The 25552-nt window shown below is 29.5% G+C and overlaps 1 protein-coding gene across 1 annotated transcript; it reads left to right on the forward strand.

Annotated features, from left to right (window-relative positions):
• Nucleotides 1-744: 744 nt before the first annotated feature.
• On the forward strand, nt 745-4548 carry LOC119604654 (the record flags this gene model as incomplete). Its single annotated transcript, XM_037957414.1, has 1 exon — nt 745-4548. A coding segment is annotated over exon 1 (3804 nt), but the record flags the coding sequence as incomplete, so codon positions are not given.
• Nucleotides 4549-25552: the final 21004 nt, after the last annotated feature.

Raw genomic sequence — 25552 nt, forward strand, 5'->3', positions numbered from 1 at the left:
TGGGATCCCTTACTTATTCCTATACTCTGTCAGAAACTTGACCAACAAACAAGAAGGGAATGGGAACAATCGCTAAAATCCTCAACGGATGTACCAAACAGATCAGATTGGTTTTCTTTTCTTGAGAATACCTTTAGAACTTTAGAATCAATTAATGATTCTGTTTCCTCCACATCTGAAACTGTTCAAAAGAATAATCAGACGAGGAATAGGAGACAAACGCACGTACATAACGGAAATGTGAGTAAATCTAAATCGATTTCATGTTTATTTTGTGAAAGAAATCATTATCTTTCTCAATGCTATAAATTTTTGGCACTACCAATGAAGGCAAAGGATGAGTTTTTAGAGAATAGAAATATTTGCAGAAATTGTTTTTCTCTTGGTCACAATCACGATCTTTGCAAATCCTTATATAGATGCGGAACCTGCAAGAAACCACATCATACAGTTTTGCATGTTGATAATGACGTTTCAGTTCAAAATTCTAACATTGTTTTATTAGAATCTGACAATTCTCGGATTACAGTCCAGAATTCTCATTCATTTCATAACGTTATATTATATACCATTCGCCTTTCTGTAATTACAAGTAATGGTCAATTTTCTTTAAGAGCGCTATTGGATCCGGCAGCTCAAGGTAGTTTGATAACGGAGGAAGCAGTTCAGCTCCTACGTCTTCCAAAACGCAAAATTCGTACACATGTGTCTGGAATAGGAAATAGCGATCAGTTAGCTAAAGGAATGGTTGATATTGACTTATTGTCACGTGATTTACTGACAAGTTTAACCTGCTCAGCCTTAGTTCTACCTAATGTCTCGTCATATCAACCGAGTACTTGCGTTAAAACTTTGTCTATGCCTAAAATTGATAATGACAGTTTAGCAGATCCATTTTATTATAGAACGGATCCCATTGATATACTTCTTGGATCCAATATATGCCCCAAAATTAAAATACCTGGTGAATCTTTCGTACATGATAATTTATTCTTTCAAAATACTATTTTTGGATGGGTGTTCTCTGGTTCTTCAGAATCAACACGCACAAAAACCATTCATTTTCATAACGTTATTTTAGAAAATCTCCTTCGATCTTTTTGGGAACAGGAGGAAATTACTCCAGTTCGTGAATTGAGTGATGAGGAGATTGCTTGTGAACATTTTTTCGAGGCCACAACTACACGCTCTACTTCTGGCAGATATGTTGTCAATTTGCCATTCAAGTCACTGATAAAGCATAATTCTTTTCCTAAAATTCATAATAACATGATTGGAGCATTAAAGCGTTTTAAGCAGTTGGAAAGCTCATTTTTAAATCGTCCGGTGTTTTCCGAAATATATAAAGATTTCATGCGCGAATATGAAACACTAGGTCATATGACCAAAATCGGTACATATCCCGCAGATATTTTGAAAAACTCATATTTTTTGCCCCACCATGGTGTGCTTAAGGATGATAGCACCACAACCAAGTTAAGAGTAGTGTTCGACGGTAGTAGCCATATGGACGATCGAAAATGTCTTAATGAAGAACTATCTCCTGGCCCTGCGTTGCAAAATGATCTGCCACAGATTATCACCAAATGGAGAACTCATAGAATTGGTTTTAGTGCTGACATTGAAAAAATGTTTAGGCAGATTGAAGTTATTTCACTACACCGTCCATTTCAGCAGATATTATGGCGATATAGTCCTCTTGATGAGATCTCTGTATACCAATTAAACACTGTGACATATGGAACGACTTCAGCCCCATATCTCGCTATACGTGTGCTGCGCCAATTGGCGGAAGATTATAAGGATGAATTTCCTGATGAATCTAAGATCTTGGTTACAGATTCTTATGTCGACGACATTATATCTGGTGCTGAGACAGTTGAAAGGGCGATTGTTTTACAAAGGAATTTATGTAAACTTTTGGGAAAAGGTGGGTGTAATTTGCGAAAGTGGATCACAAATTCACCTGAATTATTTCATAAAATTCCTGAGGAGTTTAGAGAAAAATCTTTAACTCTGAATTTTGATGGCGACAATGTTGTCAAAACACTTGGAATTCAGTGGAATACCACTGATGATACTCTTTCTTATAGGACAAATATTGATGAATCTCGTCCAGTTTCAAAGCGAACAATCTTATCCGAGACGGCTCGTGTATATGATCCTTTGGGGTGGCTTACTCCTTGCACTGTAGTTGCAAAATCTCTTTTTAAACAATTGTGGGAAAAAAAGGTAGACTGGGACAGCCCAATTCCATCGGATATTAATGAGAAATGGTTGGAATACAGATCGACTCTTTCTGAATTCTCAAATATTAAAATTCCAAGATGGATTAATGTTTCTAAAGATTTTAAGCTAGAACTTCACTGTTTTTGCGATGCTTCCACCGTGGCATACGCAGCAGCCATTTATTGCAGAGTTATTACTCCCAATGAGATTTTTGTACATCTCTTACAAGCGAAATCTAAAATTTCGCCAATTAAAACAGTCTCTATTCCTCGACTTGAGCTTTGCGCTGCTACTTTATTAGCAAAATTATCTGAAAGAGTAAAAAACTCCTTCAAAGACAGACATATTGAAAATATATTCTTTTGGAGTGACAGTTCTACCGTGCTATGTTGGCTGAGGAAGCCTCCTTCGAGTTGGACGGTTTATGTCGCGAATAGAGTTGCTGAAATTCAGCGGCATAGCAATTATTTTCAATGGAAATATGTACCCTCTGCATTAAATCCCGCAGATTGTGCATCTAGAGGTATTTTTCCTCATCAGCTAGTAGAGTGTGAGATATGGTGGAATGGTCCGAAGTTTTTGTATGAACCGCAATCATCATGGCCAAAACCTCTATCTAATTATGAAACATTCGAGGAAATTTCTAAAACTCACACATCTTCATCAACTTCTTTTCGTAACATTTCTGTAAATACTATTTCGGGAAATAAACTACCCGATGAATCATCTGTAAAGCAAGATAAAATTAAAACTTGTGAATATCCTTACTTTTTGCATAAATTTTCTAAATTAATTTGCCTATTAAGAGCAATTTCCATTTGCTACAGATTTATTCATAATAGCAGGAGCAGTAATCGAAATTCTAAAGAGACTGGGTCTCTTACACCGGCAATTTTGAATACTACTCTGGAAAATTTAATAAAAATAACACAAGCTATTGATTTTCCCAATGATTTAAAATTACTCATTCGTAAGGGAGAAGTTAAACAAAAAGCTCTTCGAAAACTTATGCCATTTGTAGACGAAGAGGGAATTATTCGAGTTGGTGGCCGTTTACAGAATTCTAATCTGCCGTTTAACGTTAAACATCCTATTCTCCTATCTAATAGAAATCCCCTTGCAAAACTTATAATTCATAATGCTCATGAAAAAACATTGCATGGTGGTATCAGTTTGACTATGTCATATGTAAATAGAAAATATTGGATTATTTCTGGTAATCAGTTGGCCAAGGCTGTTATTACCAACTGCATGCGTTGTTTTACTTATTCAGCGAAAGCTGCTACACAAATAATGGGAAATTTACCATCTATTCGCTTAAATGCCACCAGACCTTTTAAACATAGTGGAGTCGACTACGCAGGTCCTATATCTGTTAAAAATTGTACCTTAAGATCGGCCGCTATTTCAAAAGGGTATATTTGTTTGTTCGTATGTATGGTTACTAAAGCCATACATTTAGAGGCTGTATCTGACATGACCACAAACTCATTTTTAGCCGGATTTCGGCGTTTTATATCTCGCAGAGGTGGATGCACAGATATTTATTCCGACTGTGGAACAAATTTCGTCGGTGCTTCCAAAGAACTTCAAGTTCTTTTGCATAGGAATAAAAAATCTTTACCTGACGATTTGGTAAATTCATTAACATCTATTGGTACTGAATGGCATTTTATTCCTCCTGGTTCCCCAAACTTTGGCGGCCTGTGGGAGGCAGGAGTGAAGTCGGTCAAATATCATTTAAAAAGAATAATGCATGAGAGAGTTTTAAGTTTTGAAGAATTGGCAACTTTACTCTGTCAAATAGAAAGTGTATTAAATTCTAGACCACTTTGCCCTTTGTCTTCAGACCCGTCTGACTTAGATGCGTTAACACCAGCTCATTTCATAATAGGCGAGCCAACGACATGTATTCAAGAGGAAAATTTACTAGATATTAACATTAACCGTTTAAATCGATGGAAATCTATAGAAAAACTTAAGCAACATTTTTGGAGGAGATGGTACTTGGAATATTTAAATCGTTTGCAAGCTCGACCAAAATGGCTTACACCGAAACCTGATGCTAAAGTTGGAGACTTAGTTTTGATTGCTGATGACAGATGTGGACCAGCTCAATGGATATTAGGTCGTATTCAAGAGATACACCCTGGCCTTGATGGTCGGGTGCGGGTAGTATCCATACTAACGAAAAATAAAATCATGAAAAGACCAATTTCTAAAATATGTTTTTTACCTACAGATTCCACCGAAGAAATTTCTACACTGAAGTACAAAACTACACCCTCGGATAGAAGGATGGAGCCTAGCTCAAACGCTGTGAGTCGGAGCATAGCGCAGTCTACTGACTAAATCAAAACACTCCCAACGATAGGCCATCCTTCTCCTTCCTAGGGGGGAGTATGTTGCAGAAAACTAAATTTTTCTTCAACCATTTGCTTTTCCTATTTTTTTTTGTGAAATTATTCAAATAACTTAAAATAGATAAATAATATTAATAATTAATAATTAAGAAGAGTGTTATAAACATTAATAACATTATTCGAGTACCCACTGTACTATTTATAATATTGGGATATTTTTATATTCTCTTATATCTATTTAAAAAGAATAACAAAATTACTCAATGTAAAATTAGCTCTCACTATACACTAGTAATGTGTTAATAACAACCTAATGTAATGATAATGAAGAGTAACTCAAAATTAACTGTTTTTACCATTATGTTGTTATTGTTATTATTTCTTCTTTTTTTTCAATAATCTGTTTCACTTGCTATGCAAATTAAAAATTTTGTAATAATCATTCTATTCATTTTTGAACTTCGAATAAATAAGACCGTAAAACAATTTGTAAAGTAAAAAAGAAATAAAATCACTAATATACAGAGAAGGGAAACCTTTTTATTAGAAGGCCTTTATTTACATTCCGAATTTAAAGGTAATTCAAGATATTATATTAAAATTCTAAAAATCATGAACAACAGTTTTGTATACCTCATTTTAATCCATAAGAAACGCACTTTCTTTTGACATATCGCTTATTCAAAAATCCTAAGTTCTTAAAATGGGGATATCATTGCAATTTTTGGTACAGAGTAAATTTCTTAGTATATTGTATTTTCCCTATTTCTGCAAATTACTTTGACAGTTTTCAAGCTAAGACAGTTTTGTATACCTCATTTTAATCAATAAGAAATGCACATTCTTTTGACATATCGCTTATTCAAAAATTTTAAGTTCTCAAAATTGGGATATCATTGCATTTTTTGGTATAGAATAAATTTCTTAGTATATTGTATATTTCCCTATTCCTGCAAATAACTTCTTAAAATTGGTAAAATTGGGATATCATTGCAATTTTTGGTACAGAGTAAATTTCTTAGTATATTGTATTTTCCCTATTCCTGCAAATAACTTTGACAGTTTTCAAGCTACGACAGTTTTGTATACCTCACTTCCTTTCGACATATCGCTTATTCAAAAATCTTAAGTTATTAAATTTGGTAAAATTAGGATATCATTACAATTTTTGGTACAGAGTAAATTTCTTAGTATATTGTAAGAAACCCACTTTCTTTTGACATATCGCTTCTTTAAAAATCCTTAGTTCTTAAAATTGGTAAAATTGGGATATTTTTACGATTTTTGGTACAGAGTAAAGTTCTTAGTATATTGTATTTTCCCTATTCCTGCAAATAACTTTGACAGTTTTCAAGCTACGACAGTTTTGTATACCTCATTTTAATCCATTTTTGACATATCGCTTATTGAAAAATCTTAAGTTCTTAAAATTGGGATATTATTGCAATTTTTGGTACAGAGTAAATTTCTTAGTATATTGTATTTTCCCTATTCCTGCAAATAACTTTGACAGTTTTCAAGCTACGACAGTTTTGTATACCTCATTTAATCCATAAGATACCCACTTTCTTTTGACATATCGCTTATTCAAAAATCTTAAGTTCTTAAATATGGTAAAATTGGGATATCATTACAATTTTTGGTACAGAGTAAATTTCTTAGTATATTGTAAGAAACCCACTTTCTTTTGACATATCGATTCTTTAAGAATCCTTAGTTCTTGAAATTGGTAACATTGGGATATCATTAAAATTTTTGGTACAGAGTAAATTTCTAAGTATATTGCATTTTCCCTATTCCCGCAAATAACTTTGACAGTTTTCAAGCTACGACAGTTTTGTATACCTCATTTTAATCCATTTTTGACATATCGCTTATTGAAAAATCTTAAGTTCTTAAAATTGGGATATTATTGCAATTTTTGGTACAGAGTAAATTTCTTAGTATATTGTATTTTCCCTATTCCTGCAAATAACTTTGACAGTTTTCAAGCTACGACAGTTTTGTATACCTCATTTTAATCCATTTTTGACATATCGCTTATTGAAAAATCTTAAGTTCTTAAAATTGGGATATTATTGCAATTTTTGGTACAGAGTAAATTTCTTAGTATATTGTATTTTCCCTATTCCTGCAAATAACTTTGACAGTTTTCAAGCTACGACAGTTTTGTATACCTCATTTTAATCCGTAAGAAACGCACTTTCTTTTGACATATCGCTTATTCAAAAATCCTAAGTTCTTAAATTTGGTAAAAGAAACCCATGTAAGAAACCCATTTTCTTTTGAGATATCGCTTCTTTAAAAATCCTTAGTTCTTAAAATTGGTAAAATTGGGATATTATTACAATTTTTGGTACAGAGTAAATTTCTTAGTATATTGTATTTTCCCTATTCCTGCAAATAACTTTGACAGTTTCACGCTACGAAAGTTTTGTATACCTCATTTTAATCCATAAGAAACGCAAATTCTTTTGACATATCGCTTATTCAAAAATCTTAAGTTCTTAAAATTGGGATATCATTGCAATTTTTACTACAGAGTAAATTTATTAGTATATTGTATTTTCCCTATTCCTGCAAACAACCTTGACAGTTTTCAAGCTACGATTGTTTTGTATACCTCATTTTAATCCATAAGAAACCCACTTTCTTTTGACATATCGCTTATTCAAAAATCTTAAGTTCTTAAATTTGGTAAAATTGGGCTATCATTACAATTTTTGGTACAGAGTAAATTTCTTAGTATATTGTAAGAAACCCACTTTCTTTTGACATATCGATTCTTTAAGAAACCTTACTTCTTAAAATTGGTAAAATTGAGATATTATTACAATTTTTGGTACAGAGTAAATTTCTTAGTATATTGTATTTTCCCTATGCCTGCAAATTACTTATACAGTTTTCAAGCTACGACAGTTTTGTATACCTCATTTTAATCCATAAGAAACGCACTTTCTTTAGCCATATAGCTTATTTAAAAATCATAAGTTCTTAAAATTGGGATATCATTGCAATATTTGGTACAGAGTAAATTTCTTAGTATATTGTATTTTCCCTTTTTCCTGCAAACTACTTTAACAGTTTTCAAGCTACGACAGATTTGTATACCTCATTTTACTCCATAAGAAATGCTCTTTCTTTTGACATATCGCTTATTCAAAAATCTTAAGTTCTTTAAATTGGGATATCATTGCAATTTTTGGTACAGAGTAAATTTCTTAGTATTAGAGTAAATTTATTAGTATATTTTATTTATCCTATTCCTGCAAACAACTTCTTAAAATTGGCAAAATTGGGATATCATTGCAATTTTTGGTACAGAGTAAATTTCTTAGTATATTGTATTTTCCCTATTCCTGCAAATAACTTTGACAGTTTTCAAGCTACGACAGTTTTGTATACCTAATTTTAATCCATTAGAAACGCACCTTCTTTTGACATATCGCTTATTCAAAAATCTTAAGTTTTTAAAATTTGTAAAATTGGGATATCATTGCAATTTTTGGTACAGAGCAAATTTCTTATTATATTGTATTTTCCCTATTCCTGCAAATAACTTTGACCATTTTCAAGCTACGACAGTTTTGTATACCTCATTTTAATCCATAAGAAACCCACTTTCTTTTGACATATCGCTTATTCAAAAATCCTAAGTTCTTAAAATGGGGATATCATTGCAATTTTTGGTACAGAGTAAATTTCTTAGTATATTGTATTTTCCCTATTCATGCAAATAACTTTGACAGTTTTTAAGCTAGGGCAGTTTTGTATACCTCATTGTAATCCATAAGAAACGCACTTTCTTTTGACATTTCGCTTATTCAAAAATCTTAAGTTTTTAAAATTTGTAAAATTGGGATATCATTGCAATTTTTGGTACAGAGCAAATTTCTTATTATATTGTATTTTCCCTATTCCTGCAAATAACTTTGACCATTTTCAAGCTACGACAGTTTTGTATACCTCATTTTAATCCATAAGAAACCCACTTTCTTTTGACATATCGCTTATTCAAAAATCCTAAGTTCTTAAAATGGGGATATCATTGCAATTTTTGGTACAGAGTAAATTTCTTAGTATATTGTATTTTCCCTATTCCTGCAAATTACTTTGACAGTTTTCAAGCTAAGACAGTTTTGTATACCTCATTTTAATCCATAAGAAACGCACTTTTTTCTGACATATCGCTTATTGAAAAATCATAAGTTCTTAAAATTGGGATATCATTACAATTTTTGGCACAGGGTTAATTTCTTAGTATATTGTATTTTCCCTATTCATGCAAATAACTTTGACAGTTTTCAAGCTAGGGCAGTTTTGTATACCTCATTGTAATCCATAAGAAACGCACTTTCTTTTGACATTTCGCTTATTCAAAAATCTTAAGTCCTTAAATTTGGTAAAATTAGGATATCATTACAATTTTTGGTACAGAGTAAATTTCTTAGTATATTGTAAGAAACCCTCTTTCTTTTGACATATCACTTCTTTAAAAATCTTTAGTTCTTAAAATTGGTAAAATTGGGATATCATTACAATTTTTGGTACAGAGTAAATTTCTTAGTATATTGTAAGAAACCCACTTTCTTTTGATATTTCGCTTCTTTAAAAATCCTTAGTTCTTAAAATTGTAAAATTGGGATATTATTACAATTTTTGGTACAGAGTAAATTTCTTAGTATATTGTATTTTCCCTATTCCTGCAAATAACTTTGACAGTTTTCAAGCTACGAAAGTTTTTATACCTCATTTTAATCCATAAGAAACGCACATTCTTTTGCCATATCGCTTATTCAAAAATACTAAGTTCTTAAAATTGGGATATGATTGCAATTTTTGGTACAGAGTAAATTTCTTAGTATATTGTATTTTCCCTATTCCTGCAAATAATTTTGACAGTTTTCAAGATATGACAGTTTTGTATACCTCATTTTAATCCATAAGAAACCCACTTTCTTTTGACATATCGCTTATTCAAAAATCTTAAGTTCTTAAAATTGCGATATCATTACAATTTTTGGTACAGAGTAAATTTCTTAGTATATTGTGTTTTCCCTATTCCTGCAAATAACGTTAGCAGTTTTCAAGCTACGACAGTTTTGTATACCTCATTTTAGTCCATAAGAAAAGCACCTTCTTTTGCCATATCGGTTACTCAAATAAAATAAGTTCTTAAAATTGGGATATCATTGCAATTTTTGGTACAGAGTAAATTTCTTAGTATTAGAGTAAATTTATTAGTATATTGTATTTTTCCTATTCCCTCAAATAACTTCTTAAAATTGGTAAAATTGGGATATCATTGCAATTTTTGGTACAGAGTAAATTTCTTAGTATGTTGTATTTTCCCTATTCCTGCAAATAACTTTGACAGTTTTCAAGCTACGACAGTTTTGTATACCTCATTTTAATCCATAGGAAACGCACTTTTTTTGACACATCGCTTATTCAAAATCCTAAGTTCTTAAAATTGGTAAAATTGGGGTATCATTGCAATTTTTGGTACAGAGCAAATTTCTTATTATATTGTATTTTCCCTATTCCTGCAAATAACTTTGACCGTTTTCAAGCTTAGACAGTTTTGTATACCTCATTTTAATCCATAAGAAATCCACTTTCTTTTGACATATCGCTTATTCAAAAATCTTAAGTTCTTAAAATTGGTAAAATTGGGGTATCATTGCAATTTTTGGTACAGAGAAAATTTCTCAGTATATTGTATTTTCCCTTTTCCTGAAAATAACTTTGACCGTTTTCAAGCTACGACAGTTTTTTATACCTCATTTTAATCCATAAGAAACGCACGTTCTTTTGCCATATCGCTTATTAAAAAATCTTAAATTCCTAAAATTGGGATATCATTGCAATTTTTGGTACAGAGTAAATTCTTAGTATATTGTATTTTCCCTATTCCACTTTCTACAGACATATCGCTTATTCAAAAATCTTACATCCTTAAAATTGGGATATCATTGTAATTTTTGGTAAAGATAAATTTCTTAGTATATTGTATTTTCCATATTCCTGCAAATAACTTTGGCAGTTTTCAAACTACGACAGTTTTGTATACCTCATTTTAATCCATAAGAAACCCACTTTCTTTTGACATATCGCTTATTCAAAAATCTTAAGTTCTTAAATTTGGTAAAATTGGGATATCATTACAATTTTTGGTACAGAGTAAATTTCTTAGTATATTGTAAGAAACCCACTTTCTTTTGACATATCGATTCTTTAAGAAACCTTACTTCTTAAAATTGGTAAAATTGAGATATTATTACAATTTTTGGTACAGAGTAAATTTCTTAGTATATTGTATTTTCCCTATGCCTGCAAATTACTTATACAGTTTTCAAGCTACGACAGTTTTGTATACCTCATTTTAATCCATAAGAAACGCACTTTCTTTTGCCATATAGCTTATTTAAAAATCATAAGTTCTTAAAATTGGGATATCATTGCAATATTTGGTACAGAGTAAATTTCTTAGTATACTGTATTTTCCCTTTTTCCTGCAAACTACTTTAACAGTTTTCAAGCTACGACAGATTTGTATACCTCATTTTACTCCATAAGAAATGCTCTTTCTTTTGACATATCGCTTATTCAAAAATCTTAAGTTCTTAAAATTGGGATATCATTGCAATTTTTGGTACAGAGTAAATTTCTTAGTATTAGAGTAAATTTATTAGTATATTTTATTTATCCTATTCCTGCAAATAACTTCTTAAAATTGGCAAAATTGGGATATCATTGCAATTTTTGGTACAGAGTAAATTTCTTAGTATATTGTATTTTCCCTATTCCTGCAAATAACTTTGACAGTTTTCAAGCTACGACAGTTTTGTATACCTAATTTTAATCCATAAGAAACGCACTTTCTTTTGACATATCGCTTATTCAAAAATCTTAAGTTTTTAAAATTTGTAAAATTGGGATATCATTGCAATTTTTGGTACAGAGCAAATTTCTTATTATATTGTATTTTCCCTATTCCTGCAAATAACTTTGACCACTTTCAAGCTACGACAGTTTTGTATACCTCATTTTAATCCATAAGAAACCCACTTTCTTTTGACATATCGCTTATTCAAAAATCCTAAGTTCTTAAAATGGGGATATCATTGCAATTTTTGGTACAGAGTAAATTTCTTAGTATATTGTATTTTCCCTATTCCTGCAAATTACTTTGACAGTTTTCAAGCTAAGACAGTTTTGTATACCTCATTTTAATCCATAAGAAACGCACTTTTTTCTGACATATCGCTTATTCAAAAATCTTAAATTCTTATAATTGGGATATCATTACAATTTTTGGCACAGGGTTAATTTCTTAGTATATTGTATTTTCCCTATTCATGCAAATAACTTTGACAGTTTTCAAGCTAGGGCAGTTTTGTATACCTCATTGTAATCCATAAGAAACGCACTTTCTTTTGACATTTCGCTTATTCAAAAATCTTAAGTTCTTAAATTTGGTAAAATTAGGATATCATTACAATTTTTGGTACAGAGTAAATTTCTTAGTATATTGTAAGAAACCCACTTTCTTTTGACATATCGCTTCTTTAAAAATCTTTAGTTCTTAAAATTGGTAAAATTGGGATATCATTACAATTTTTGGTACAGAGTAAATTTCTTAGTATATTGTAAGAAACCCACTTTCTTTTGATATTTCGCTTCTTTAAAAATCCTTAGTTCTTAAAATTGTAAAATTGGGATATTATTACAATTTTTGGTACAGAGTAAATTTCTTAGTATATTGTATTTTCCCTATTCCTGCAAATAACTTTGACAGTTTTCAAGCTACGAAAGTTTTTATACCTCATTTTAATCCATAAGAAACGCACATTCTTTTGCCATATCGCTTATTCAAAAATAATAAGTTCTTAAAATTGGGATATGATTGCAATTTTTGGTACAGAGTAAATTTCTTAGTATATTGTATTTTCCCTATTCCTGCAAATAATTTTGACAGTTTTCAAGATATGACAGTTTTGTATACCTCATTTTAATCCATAAGAAACCCACTATCTTTTGACATATCGCTTATTCAAAAATCTTAAGTTCTTAAATTTGGTAAAATTGGGATATCATAACAATTTTTGGTACAGATAAAATTTCTTAGTATATTGTAAGAAACCCACTTTCTTTTGACATATCGCTTATTCAAAAATCTTAAGTTCTTAAATTTGGTAAAATTGGGATATCATAACAATTTTTGGTACAGATAAAATTTCTTAGTATATTGTAAGAAACCCACTTTCTTTTGACATATCGATTCTTTAAGGATCCTTAGTTCTTAAAATTGGGATATTATTACAATTTTTGTTACAGAGTAAATTTCTTAGTATATTGTATTTTCCCTGCAAATAACTTTGACAGTTTTCACGCTACGACAGTTTTGTATACCTCATTTTAATCCATAAGAAAAGCACCTTCTTTTGCCATATCGGTTACTCAAATAAAATAAGTTCTTAAAATTGGGATATCATTGCAATTTTTGGTACAGAGTAAATTTCTTAGTATTAGAGTAAATTTATTAGTATATTGTATTTTTCCTATTCCTTCAAATAACTTCTTAAAATTGGTAAAATTGGGATATCATTGCAATTTTTGGTACAGAGTAAATTTCTTAGTATGTTGTATTTTCCCTATTCCTGCAAATAACTTTGACAGTTTTCAAGCTACGACAGTTTTGTATACCTCATTTTAATCCATAGGAAACGCACTTTTTTTGACACATCGCTTATTCAAAAATCCTATGTTCTTAAAATTGGTAAAATTGGGGTATCATTGCAATTTTTGGTACAGAGCAAATTTCTTATTATATTGTATTTTCCCTATTCCTGCAAATAACTTTGACCGTTTTCAAGCTTAGACAGTTTTGTATACCTCATTTTAATCCATAAGAAATCCACTTTCTTTTGACATATCGCTTATTCAAAAATCTTAAGTTCTTAAAATTGGTAAAATTGGGGTATCATTGCAATTTTTGGTACAGAGAAAATTTCTCAGTATATTGTATTTTCCCTTTTCCTGAAAATAACTTTGACCGTTTTCAAGCTACGACAGTTTTGTATACCTCATTTTAATCCATAAGAAACGCACCTTCTTTTGCCATATCGCTTATTAAAAAATCTTAAATTCCTAAAATTGGGATATCATTGCAATTTTTGGTACAGAGTAAATTTCTTAGTATATTGTATTTTCCCTATTCCACTTTCTACAGACATATCGCTTATTCAAAAATCTTACATCCTTAAAATTGGGATATCATTGTAATTTTTGGTAAAGATAAAATTTCTTAGTATATTGTATTTTCCATATTCCTGCAAATAACTTTGGCAGTTTTCAAACTACGACAGTTTTGTATACCTCATTTTAATCCATAAGAAACGCACTTTCTTTTGACATATCGCTTATTCAAAAATCTTAAGTTTTTAAAATTGGGATATCATTGCAATTTTTGGTACAGAGTAAATTTCTTAATATATTGTATTTTCCCTATTCCTGCAAATAACTTTGACAGTTTTCAAGCTACGACAGATTTTTATCCATAAGAAACCCACTTTCTTTTGACATATCGCTTATTCAAAAATCTTAAGTTCTTAAATTTGGTAAAATTGGGACATCATTACAATTTTTGGTACAGAGTAAATTTCATAGTATATGTAAGAAACCCACTTTCTTTTGATATTTCGCTTCTTTAAAAATCCTTAGTTCTTAAAATTGGTAAAATTGGGATATTATTACAATTTTTGGTACAGAGTATATTTCTTAGTATATTGTATTTTCCCTATTCCTGCAAATAACTTTGACAGTTTTCAAGCTACGAAAGTTTTGTATACCTCATTTTAATCCATAAGAAACGCACATTCTTTTGCCATATCGCTTATTCAAAAATATTAAGTTCTTAAAATTGGGATATGATTGCAATTTTTGGTACAGAGTAAATTTCTTAGCATATTGTATTTTCCCTATTCCTGCAAATAATTTTGACAGTTTTCAAGCTACGAAAGTTTTGTATACCTCATATTAATCCATAAGAAACGCACTTTCTTTTGACATATCGCTTATTCAAAAATCTTAAGTTCTTAAAATTGGTAAAATTGGGATATCATTACAATTTTTGGTATAGATAAAATTTCTTAGTATATTGTAAGAAACCCACTTTCTTTTGACATATCGATTCTTTAAGAATCCTTAGTTCTTAAAATTGGGATATTATTACAATTTTTGTTACAGAGTAAATTTCTTAGTATATTGTATTTTCCCTGCAAATAACTTTGACAGTTTTCACGCTACGACAGTTTTGTATACCTCATTTTAATCCATAAGAAACGCACTTTCTTTTGACATATCGCTTATTCAAAAATCTTAAGTTCTTAAAATTGGTAAAATTGGGATATCATTACAATTTTTGGTACAGATAAAATTTCTTAGTATATTGTAAGAAACCCACTTTCTTTTGACATATCGATTCTTTAAGAATCCTTAGTTCTTAAAATTGGGATATTATTACAATTTTTGTTACAGAGTAAATTTCTTAGTATATTGTATTTTCCTTGCAAACAACTTTGACAGTTTTCACGCTACGACAGTTTTGTATACCTCATTTTAATCCATAAGAAACGCACCTTCTTTTGCCATCTCGGTACAGAGTAAATTTCTTAGTATATTGTATTTTCCCTATTCCTGCAAATAACTTTGACAGTTTTCAAGCTACGACAGTTTTGTATACCTCATTTTAATCCATAAGAAACGCACTTTTTTTGACACATCGCTTATTCAAAAATCCTAAGTTCTTTAAATTGGTAAAATTGGGGTATCATTGCAATTTTTGGTACAGAGAAAATTTCTTAGTATATTGTATTTTCCATATTCCTGCAAATAACTTTGACAGTTTTCAAGCTACGACAGTTTTGTATACCTCATTTTAATCCATAAGAAACGCACTTTTTTTGATACATCGCTTATTCAAAAATCCTAAGTTCTTAAAATTGGTAAAATTGGGGTATCATTGCAATTTTTGGTACAGAGAAAATTTCTTAGTATATTGTATTTTCCCTATTCCTGAAAATAACTTTGACCGTTTTCAAGCTACGACAGTTTTGTATACCTCATTTTAATCCATAAGAAACCCACTTTCTTTTGACATATCGCTTATTCAAAAACCTTAAGTTCTTAAAATTGGTAAAATTGGGGTATCATTGCATTTTTTGGTACAGAGAAAATTTCTCAGTATATTGTGTTTTCCCTATTCCTGAAAATAACTTTGACAGTTTTCAAGCTACGACAATTTTGTATACCTCATTTTAATCCATAAGAAACGCACGTTCTTTTGCCATATCGCTTATTAAAAAATCTTAAATTCCTAAAATTGGGATATAATTGCAATTTTTGGTACAGAGTAAATTTCTTAGTATATTGTATTTTCCCTATTCCACTTTCTACAGACATATCGCTTATTCAAAAATCTTACATTCTTAAAATTGGGATATCATTGTAATTTTTGGTAAAGATAAAATTTCTTAGTATATTGTATTTTCCATATTCCTGCAAATAACTTTGACAGTTTTCAAACTACGACAGTTTTGTATACCTCATTTTAATCCATAAGAAACGCACTTTCTTTTGACATATCGTTTATTCAAAAATCTTAATTTCTTAAATTTGGTTAAATTGGGATATCATTACAATTTTTGGTACAGAGTAAATTTCTTAGTATATTGTATTTGGTACAGAGTAAATTTCTTATTATATTGTATTTTCCCTGCAAATAACGTTGACACTTTTCACGCTACGACAGTTTTGTATACCTCATTTTAATCCATAAGCAACGCACTTTCTTTTGCCATATCGCTTATTCAAAAATCTTAAGTTTTTAAAATTTGTAAAATTGGGATATCATTGCAATTTTTGGTACAGAATAAATTTCTTATTATATTGTATTTTCCCTATTCCTGCAAATAACTTTGACCGTTTTCAAGCCACGACAGTTTTGTATACCTCATTTTAATCCATAAGAAACGCACTTTCTTTTGACATATCGCTTATTCAAAATCTTAAGCTCTTAAAATGGGGATATCATTGCAATTTTTGGTACGGAGTAAATTTCTTAGTATATTGTATTTCCCTATTCATGCAAATAACTTTGACAGATTTCAAGCTACGACAGTTTTGTATACCTCATTTTTCTCCATAAGAAACCCACTTTCTTTTGACATATCGCTTATTCAAAAATCTTAAGTTCTTAAAATTGATAAAATTGGGATATCATTACAATTTTTGGTACAGAGTAAATTTCTTAGTATATTGTAAGAAACCGACTTTGTTTTGACATATCGCTTCTTTAAAAATCTTTAGTTATTAAAATTGGTAAAATTGGGATATCATTACAATATTTGGTACAAAGTAAGTTTCCTAGTATATTGTATTTTCCCAATTCCTGCAAATAACTTTGACAGTTTTCAAGCTACGAAAGTTTTGTATAATCCATAAGAAACGCACATTCTTTTGCCATATCGCTTATTCAAAAATCTTAAGTTCTTAAAATTGGGATATCATTGCAATTTTTGAAACAGAGTAAATTTATTATTGTATTTTCCCTATTCCTGCAAATGACTTTGACAGTTTTCAAGATATGAGAGTTTTGTATACCTCATTTTAATCCATAAGAAACCCACTTTTTTTTGACACATCGCTTATTCAAAAATCTTAAATTTTAAAAATTGGGATATCATTACAATTTTTGGTACAGAGTAAATTTCTTAGTATATTGTACTTTCCCTATTCATGCAAATAACTTTGACAGTTTTCAAGCTACGACAGTTTTGTATACCTCATTTTAATCCATAAGAAACGCACATTCTTTTGCCATATCGCTTATTCAAAAATCTTAAGTTCTTAAAATCGGGATATCATTGCAATTTTTCCATAAGAAACCCACTTTCTTTTGACATATCGCTTATTCAAAAATCTTAAGTTCTTAAAATTGGTAAAATTGGGGTATCATAGCAATTTTTGGTACAGAGTAAATTTCTTAGTATATTGTATTTTCCCTATTCCTGCAAATAACTTTGACAGTTTTCAAGCTACGACAGTTTTGTATACCTCATTTTAATCCATAAGAAACGCACGTTCTTTTGCCATATCGCTTATTAAAAAATCTTAAATTCCTAAAATTGGGATATCATTGCAATTTTTGGTACAGAGTAAATTTCTTAGTATATTGTAAAATTGGGATATCATTGTAATTTTTGGTACAGATAAAATTTCTTAGTATATTGTATTTTCCCTATTCCTGCAAATAACTTTGACAGTTTTCAAGCTACGACAGTTTTGTATACCTCATTCTAATCCATAAGAAACGCACTTTCTTTTGACATATCGCTTATTCAAAAATCTTAAGTTCTTAAATTTGGCAAAATTGGGATATCATTACAATTTTTGGTATAGAGTAAATTTCTTAGTATATTGTATTTTCCCTATTCATGCAAATAACTTTGACAGTTTTCAAGCTACGACAGTGCTTATTCAAAAATCCTTAGTTCTTAAAATTGGTAAAATTGGGATATTATTACAATTTTTGGTACAAAGTAAATTTCTTAGTATATTGTATTTTCCATATTCCTGCCAATAATTTTGACAGTTTTCAAGCTACGACAGATTTGTTACCTCATTTTAATCCATAAGAAACGCACATTCTTTTGCCATATCGCTTATTCAAAAATCTTAAGTTCTTAAAATCGGGATATCATTGCAATTTTTGGTACAGAGTAAATTTATTAGTATATTGTATTTTCCCTATTCCTGCAAATAACTTTGACAGTTTTCAAGCTACGACAGTTTTGTATACCTCATTTTAATCCATAAGAAACGCACTTTCTTTTGACATATCGCTTATTCAAAAATCTTAAGTTCTTAAATTTGGTAAAATTGGGATATCATAACAATTTTTAGTACAGATAAAATTTCTTAGTATATTGTAAGAAACCCACTTTCTTTTGAGATATCGCTTCTTTAAAAATCCTTAGTTCTTAAAATTGGTAAAATTGGGATATTATTACAATTTTTGGTACAGAGTAAATTTCTTAGTATATTGTATTTTCCCTATTCCTGCAAATAACTTTGACAGTTTTCAAGCTACGACAGTTTTGTATACCTCATTTTAATCCATAAGAAACCCACTTTCTTTTGACATATCGCTTATTCAAAAATCTTAAGTTCTTAAATTTGGTAAAATTGGGATATCATTACAATTTTTGGTACAGAGTAAATTTCTTAGTATATTGTAAGAAACCGACTTTCTTTTGACATAACGCTTCTTTAAAAATCTTTAGTTCTTAAAATTGGTAAAATTGGGATATCATTACAATTTTTGGTACAGAGTGAATTTCTTAGTATGTTGTAAGAAACCCACTTTCTTTTGACATATCGCTTCTTTAAAAATCCTATTGTATTTTCCCTATTCCTGCAAATAACTTTGACAGTTTTCAAGCTACGACAGTTTTGTATACCTCATTTTAATCCATAAGAAACCCACTTTCTTTTGACATATCGCTTATTCAAAAATCTTAAGTTCTTAAATTTGGTAAAATTGGGATATCATTACAATTTTTGGTACAGAGTAAATTTCTTAGTATATTGTAAGAAACCGACTTTCTTTTGACATATCGCTTATTCAAAAATCTTAAGTTCTTAAATTCGGTAAAATTGGGATATCATTACAATTTTTGGTACAGAGTAAATTTCTTAGTATATTGTAAGAAACCGACTTTCTTTTGACATATCGCTTCTTTAAAAATCCTTAGTTCTTAAAATTGGTAAAATTGGGATATCATTACAATTTTTGGTACAGAGTAAATTTCTTAGTATATTGTATTTTCCCAATTCCTGCAAATAACTTTGACAGTTTTCAAGCTACGAAAGTTTTGTATAATCAATAAGAAACGCACATTCTTTTGCCACATCGCTTATTCAAAAATCTTAAGTTCTTAAAATTGGGATATCATTGCAATTTTTGGTACAGAGTAAATTTATTAGTATATTGTATTTTCCCTATTCCTGCAAATAACTTTGACAGTTTTCAAGATATGACAGTTTTGTATACCTCATTTTAATCCATAAGAAACCCACTTTCTTTTGACGTATCGCTTATTCAAAATCTTAAGTTCTTAAATTTGGTAAAATTGGGATATCATAACAATTTTTAGTACAGATAAAATTTCTTAGTATATTGTAAGAAACCCACTTTCTTTTGAGATATCGCTTCTTTAAAAGTCCTTAGTTCTTAAAATTGGTAAAATTGGCATATTATTACAATTTTTGGTACAGAGTAAATTTCTTAGTATATTGTATTTTCCCTATTCCTGCAAATAACTTTGACAGTTTTCAAGCTACGACAGTTTTGTATACCTCATTTTAATCCATAAGAAATCCACTTCCTTTTGACATATCGCTTATTCAAAAATCTTAAGTTATTAAATTTGGTAAAATTAGGATATCATTACAATTTTTGGTACGGAGTAAATTTCTTAGTATATTGTAAGAAACCCACTTTCTTTTGACATATCGCTTTTTAAAAATCCTTAGTTCTTAAAATTGGTAAAATTTGGATCTTTTTACGATTTTTGGTACAGAGTAAATTTCTTAGTATATTGTATTTTCCCTATTCATGCAAATAACTTTGACAGTTTTCAAGCTACGACAGTTTTGTATACCTCATTTTAATCCATAAGAAACCCACTTTCTTTTGACATATCGCTTATTCAAAAATCTTAAGTTCTTAAAATTAATAAATTGGGGTATCATTGCAATTTTTGGTACAGAGTAAATTTCTTAGTATATTGTATTTTCCCTATTCCTGCAAACAACTTTGACAGTTTTCAAGCTACGACAGTTTTGTATACCTCATTTTAATCCATAAGAAACGCACGTTCTATCGCCATATCGCTTATTAAAAAATCTTAAATTCCTAAAATTGGGATATCATTGCAATTTTTGGTACAGAGTAAATTTCTTAATATATTGTAAATTTCTTAGTATATTGTATTTTCCCTATTCCTGCAAATTACCTTAACAGTTTTCAAGCTACGACAGATTTGTATACCTCATTTTACTCCATAAGAAATGCACTTTCTTTTGACATATCGCTTATTCAAAAATCTTAAGTTCTTAAAATTGGGATATGATTGCAATTTTTGGTACAGAGTAAATTTCTTAGTATTAGAGTAAATTTATTAGTATATTGTATTTTTCCTATTCCTGCAAATAACTTCTTAAAGTTGGTAAAATTGGGATATCATTGCAATTTTTGGTACAGAGTAAATTTCTTAGTATATTGTATTTTCCCTATTCCTGCAAATAACTTTGACAGTTTTCAAGCTACGACAGTTTTGTATACCTCATTTTAATCCATAAGAAACGCACTTTTTTTTGACACATCGCTTATTCAAAAATCTTAAATTTTAAAAATTGGGATATCATTACAATTTTTGGTACAGAGTAAATTTCTTAGTATATTGTACTTTCCCTATTCATGCAAATAACTTTGACAGTTTTCAAGCTACGACAGTTTTGTATACCTCATTTTAATCCATAAGAAACCCACTTTTTTTTGACACATCGCTTATTCAAAAATCTTAAATTTTAAAAATTGGGATATCATTACAATTTTTGGTACAGAGTAAATTTCTTAGTATATTGTACTTTCCCTATTCATGCAAATAACTTTGACAGTTTTCAAGCTACGACAGTTTTGTATACCTCATTTTAATCCATAAGAAACCCACTTCTTTTGACATATCGCTTATTCAAAAATCTTAAGTTCTTAAAATTGGTAAAATTGGGATATCATTGCAATTTTTGGTACAGAGTAAATTTCTTAGTATATTGTATTTTCCCTATTCCTGCAAATTACTTAACAGTTTTCAAGCTACGACAGATTTGTAAACCTCATTTTACTCCATAAGAAATGCACTTTCTTCTGACATATCGCTTATTCAAAAATCTTAAGTTCTTAAAATTGGGATATGATTGCAATTTTTGGTACAGAGTAAATTTCTTAGTATTAGGGTAAATTTATTAGTATATTGTATTTTTGCTATTCCTGTAAATAACTTCTTAAAATTGGTAAAATTGGGATATCATTGCAATTTTTGGTACAGAGTAAATTTCTTAGTATATTGTATTTTCCCTATTCCTGCAAATAACTTTGAGAGTTTTCAAGCTACGACAGTTTTGTATACCTCATTTTAATCCATAAGAAACGCAATTTTTTTCTGACACATCGCTTATTCAAAAATCTTAAATTCTAAAAATTGGGATATCATTACAATTTTTGGTACAGAGTAAATTTCTTAGTATATTGTATTTTCCCTATTCATGCAAATAACTTTGACAGTTTTCAAGCTACGACAGTTTTGTATACCTCATTTTAATCCATAAGAAACCCACTTTCTTTTGACATATCGCTTATTCAAAAATCTTAAGTTCTTAAAATTAATAAAATTGGGGTATCATTGCAATTTTTGGTACAGAGTAAATTTCTTAGTATATTGTATTTTCCCTATTCCTGCAAACAACTTTGACAGTTTTCAAGCTACGACAGTTTTGTATACCTCATTTTAATCCATAAGAAACGCACGTTCTTTCGCCATATCGCTTATTAAAAAATCTTAAATTCCTAAAATTGGGATATCATTGCATTTTTTGGTACAGAGTAAATTTCTTAATATATTGTAAATTTCTTAGTATATTGTATTTTCCCTATTCCTGCAAATTACTTTAACAGTTTTCAAGCTACGACAGATTTGTATACCTCATTTTACTCCATAAGAAATGCACTTTCTTTTGACATATCGCTTATTCAAAAACCTTAAGTTCTTAAAATTGGGATATGATTGCAATTTTTGGTACAGAGTAAATTTCTTAGTATTAGAGTAAATTTATTAGTATATTGTATTTTTCCTATTCCTGCAAATAACTTCTTAAAGTTGGTAAAATTGGGATATCATTGCAATTTTTGGTACAGAGTAAATTTCTTAGTATATTGTATTTTCCCTATTCCTGCAAATAACTTTGACAGTTTTCAAGCTACGACAGTTTTGTATACCTCATTTTAATCCATAAGAAACGCACTTTTTTTTGACACATCGCTTATTCAAAAATCTTAAATTTTAAAAATTGGGATATCATTACAATTTTTGGTACAGAGTAAATTTCTTAGTATATTGTACTTTCCCTATTCATGCAAATAACTTTGACAGTTTTCAAGCTACGACAGTTTTGTATACCTCATTTTAATCCATAAGAAACCCACTTTCTTTTGACATATCGCTTATTCAAAAATCTTAAGTTCTTAAAATTGGTAAAATTGGGGTATCATAGCAATTTTTGGTACAGAGTAAATTTCTTAGTATATTGTATTTTCCCTATTCCTGCAAATAACTTTGACAGTTTTCAAGCTACGACAGTTTTGTATACCTCATTTTAATCCATAAGAAACGCACGTTCTTTTGCCATATCGCTTATTAAAAAATCTTAAATTCCTAAAATTGGGATATCATTGCAATTTTTGGTACAGAGTAAATTTCTTAGTATATTGTATTTTCCCTATTCCACTTTCTTCTGACAAATCGCTTATTCAAAAATATTACATTCTTAAAATTGGGATATCATTGTAATTTTTGGTACAGATAAAATTTCTTAGTATATTGTATTTTCCCTATTCCTGCAAATAACTTTGACAGTTTTCAAGCTACGACAGTTTTGTATACCTCATTTAATCCATAAGAAACGCACTTTCTTTTGACATATCGCTTATTCAAAAATCTTAAGTTCTTAAATTTGGCAAATTGGGATATCATTACAATTTTTGGTACAGAGTAAATTTCTTAGTATATTGTATTTTCCCTATTCATGCAAATAACTTTGACAGTTTTCAAGCTACGACAGTGCTTATTCAAAAATCCTTAGTTCTTAAAATTGGTAAAATTGGGATATTATTACAATTTTTGGTACAAAGTAAATTTCTTAGTATATTGTATTTTCCATATTCCTGCCAATAATTTTGACAGTTTTCAAGCTACGACAGATTTGTTATCTCATTTTAATCCATAAGAAACGCACATTCTTTTGCCATATCGCTTATTCAAAAATCTTAAGTTCTTAAAATCGGGATATCATTGCAATTTTTGGTACAGAGTAAATTTATTAGTATATTGTATTTTCCCTATTCCTGCAAATAACTTTGACAGTTTTCAAGATATGACAGTTTTGTATACCTCATTCTAATCCATAAGAAACCCACTTTCTTTTGACATATCGCTTATTCAAAAATCTTAAGTTCTTAAATTTGGTAAAATTGGGATATCATAACAATTTTTAGTACAGATAAAATTTCTTAGTATATTGTAAGAAACCCACTTTCTTTTGAGATATCGCTTCTTTAAAAATCCTTAGTTCTTAAAATTGGTAAAATTGGGATATTATTACAATTTTTGGTACAGAGTAAATTTATTAGTATATTGTATTTTCCATATTCCTGCAAATAACTTTGACAGTTTCAAGCTTCGACAGTTTTGTATACCTCATTTTAATCCATAAGAAACCCACTTTCTTTTGACATATCGCTTATTCAAAAGTCTCAAGTTCTTAAATTTGGTAAAATTGGGATTCATTACAATTTTTGGTACAGAGTAAATTTCTTAGTATATTGTAAGAAACCGACTTTCTTTTGACATAACGCTTCTTTAAAAATCTTTAGTTCTTAAAATTGGTAAAATTGGGATATCATTACAATTTTGGTACAGAGTAAATTTCTTAGTATGTTGTAAGAAACCCACTTTCTTTTGACATATCGCTTCTTTAAAAATCCTTAGTTCTTAAATTGGTAAAATGGGGATATTATTATAATTTTTGGTACAGAGTAAATTTCTTAGTATATTGTATTTTCCCAATTCCTGCAAATAACTTTGACAGTTTTCAAGCTACGAAAGTTTTGTATAATCAATAAGAAACGCACATTCTTTTGCCACATCGCTTATTCAAAAATCTTAACTTCTTAAAATTGGGATATCATTGCAATTTTTGGTACAGAGTAAATTTATTAGTATATTGTATTTTCCCTATTCCTGCAAATAACTATGACAGTTTTCAAGATATGACAGTTTTGTATACCTCATTTTAATCCATAAGAAACCCACTTTCTTTTGACGTATCGCTTATTCAAAATCTTAAGTTCTTAAATTTGGTAAAATTGGGATATCATAACAATTTTTGGTACAGATAAATTTCTTAGTATATTGTAAGAAACCCACTTTCTTTTGAGATATCGCTTCTTTAAAAGTCCTTAGTTCTTAAATTGGTAAAATTGGCATATTATTACAATTTTTGGTACAGAGTAAATTTCTTAGTATATTGTATTTTCCCTATTCCTGCAAATAACTTTGACAGTTTTCAAGCTACGAAAGTTTTGTATACCTCATTTAATCCATAAGAAACCCACCTTCTTTTGCCATATCGGTTATTCAAAATCATAAGTTCTTAAAATTGGGATATCATTGCAATTTTTGGTACAGAGTAAATTTCTTAGTATATTGTATTTTCCCTATTCCTGCAAATTAACTTTAACAGTTTTCAAGCTACGACAGATTTGTAAACCTCATTTTACTCCATAAGAAATGCACTTTCTTTTGACATATCGCTTATTCAAAAATCTTTAGTTCTTAAATTGGGATATGATTGCAATTTTTGGTACAGAGTAATTTCTTAGTATTAGAGTAAATTTATTAGTATATTGTATTTTGCTATTCCTGTAAATAACTTCTTAAAATTGGTAAAATTGGGATATCATTGCATTTTGGTAAGAGTAAATTTCTTAGATATTGTATTTTCCCTATTCTGCAAATAACTTTGAGAGTTTTCAAGCTACGAGTTTTGTATACCTCATT

This window comes from Lucilia sericata, unplaced genomic scaffold (genome assembly GCF_015586225.1).
Source record: "Lucilia sericata isolate MDLA Ls3-8-SP2 unplaced genomic scaffold, ASM1558622v1 Contig000414F_arrow, whole genome shotgun sequence".
Taxonomy (NCBI): Eukaryota; Metazoa; Arthropoda; class Insecta; order Diptera; family Calliphoridae; genus Lucilia; species Lucilia sericata.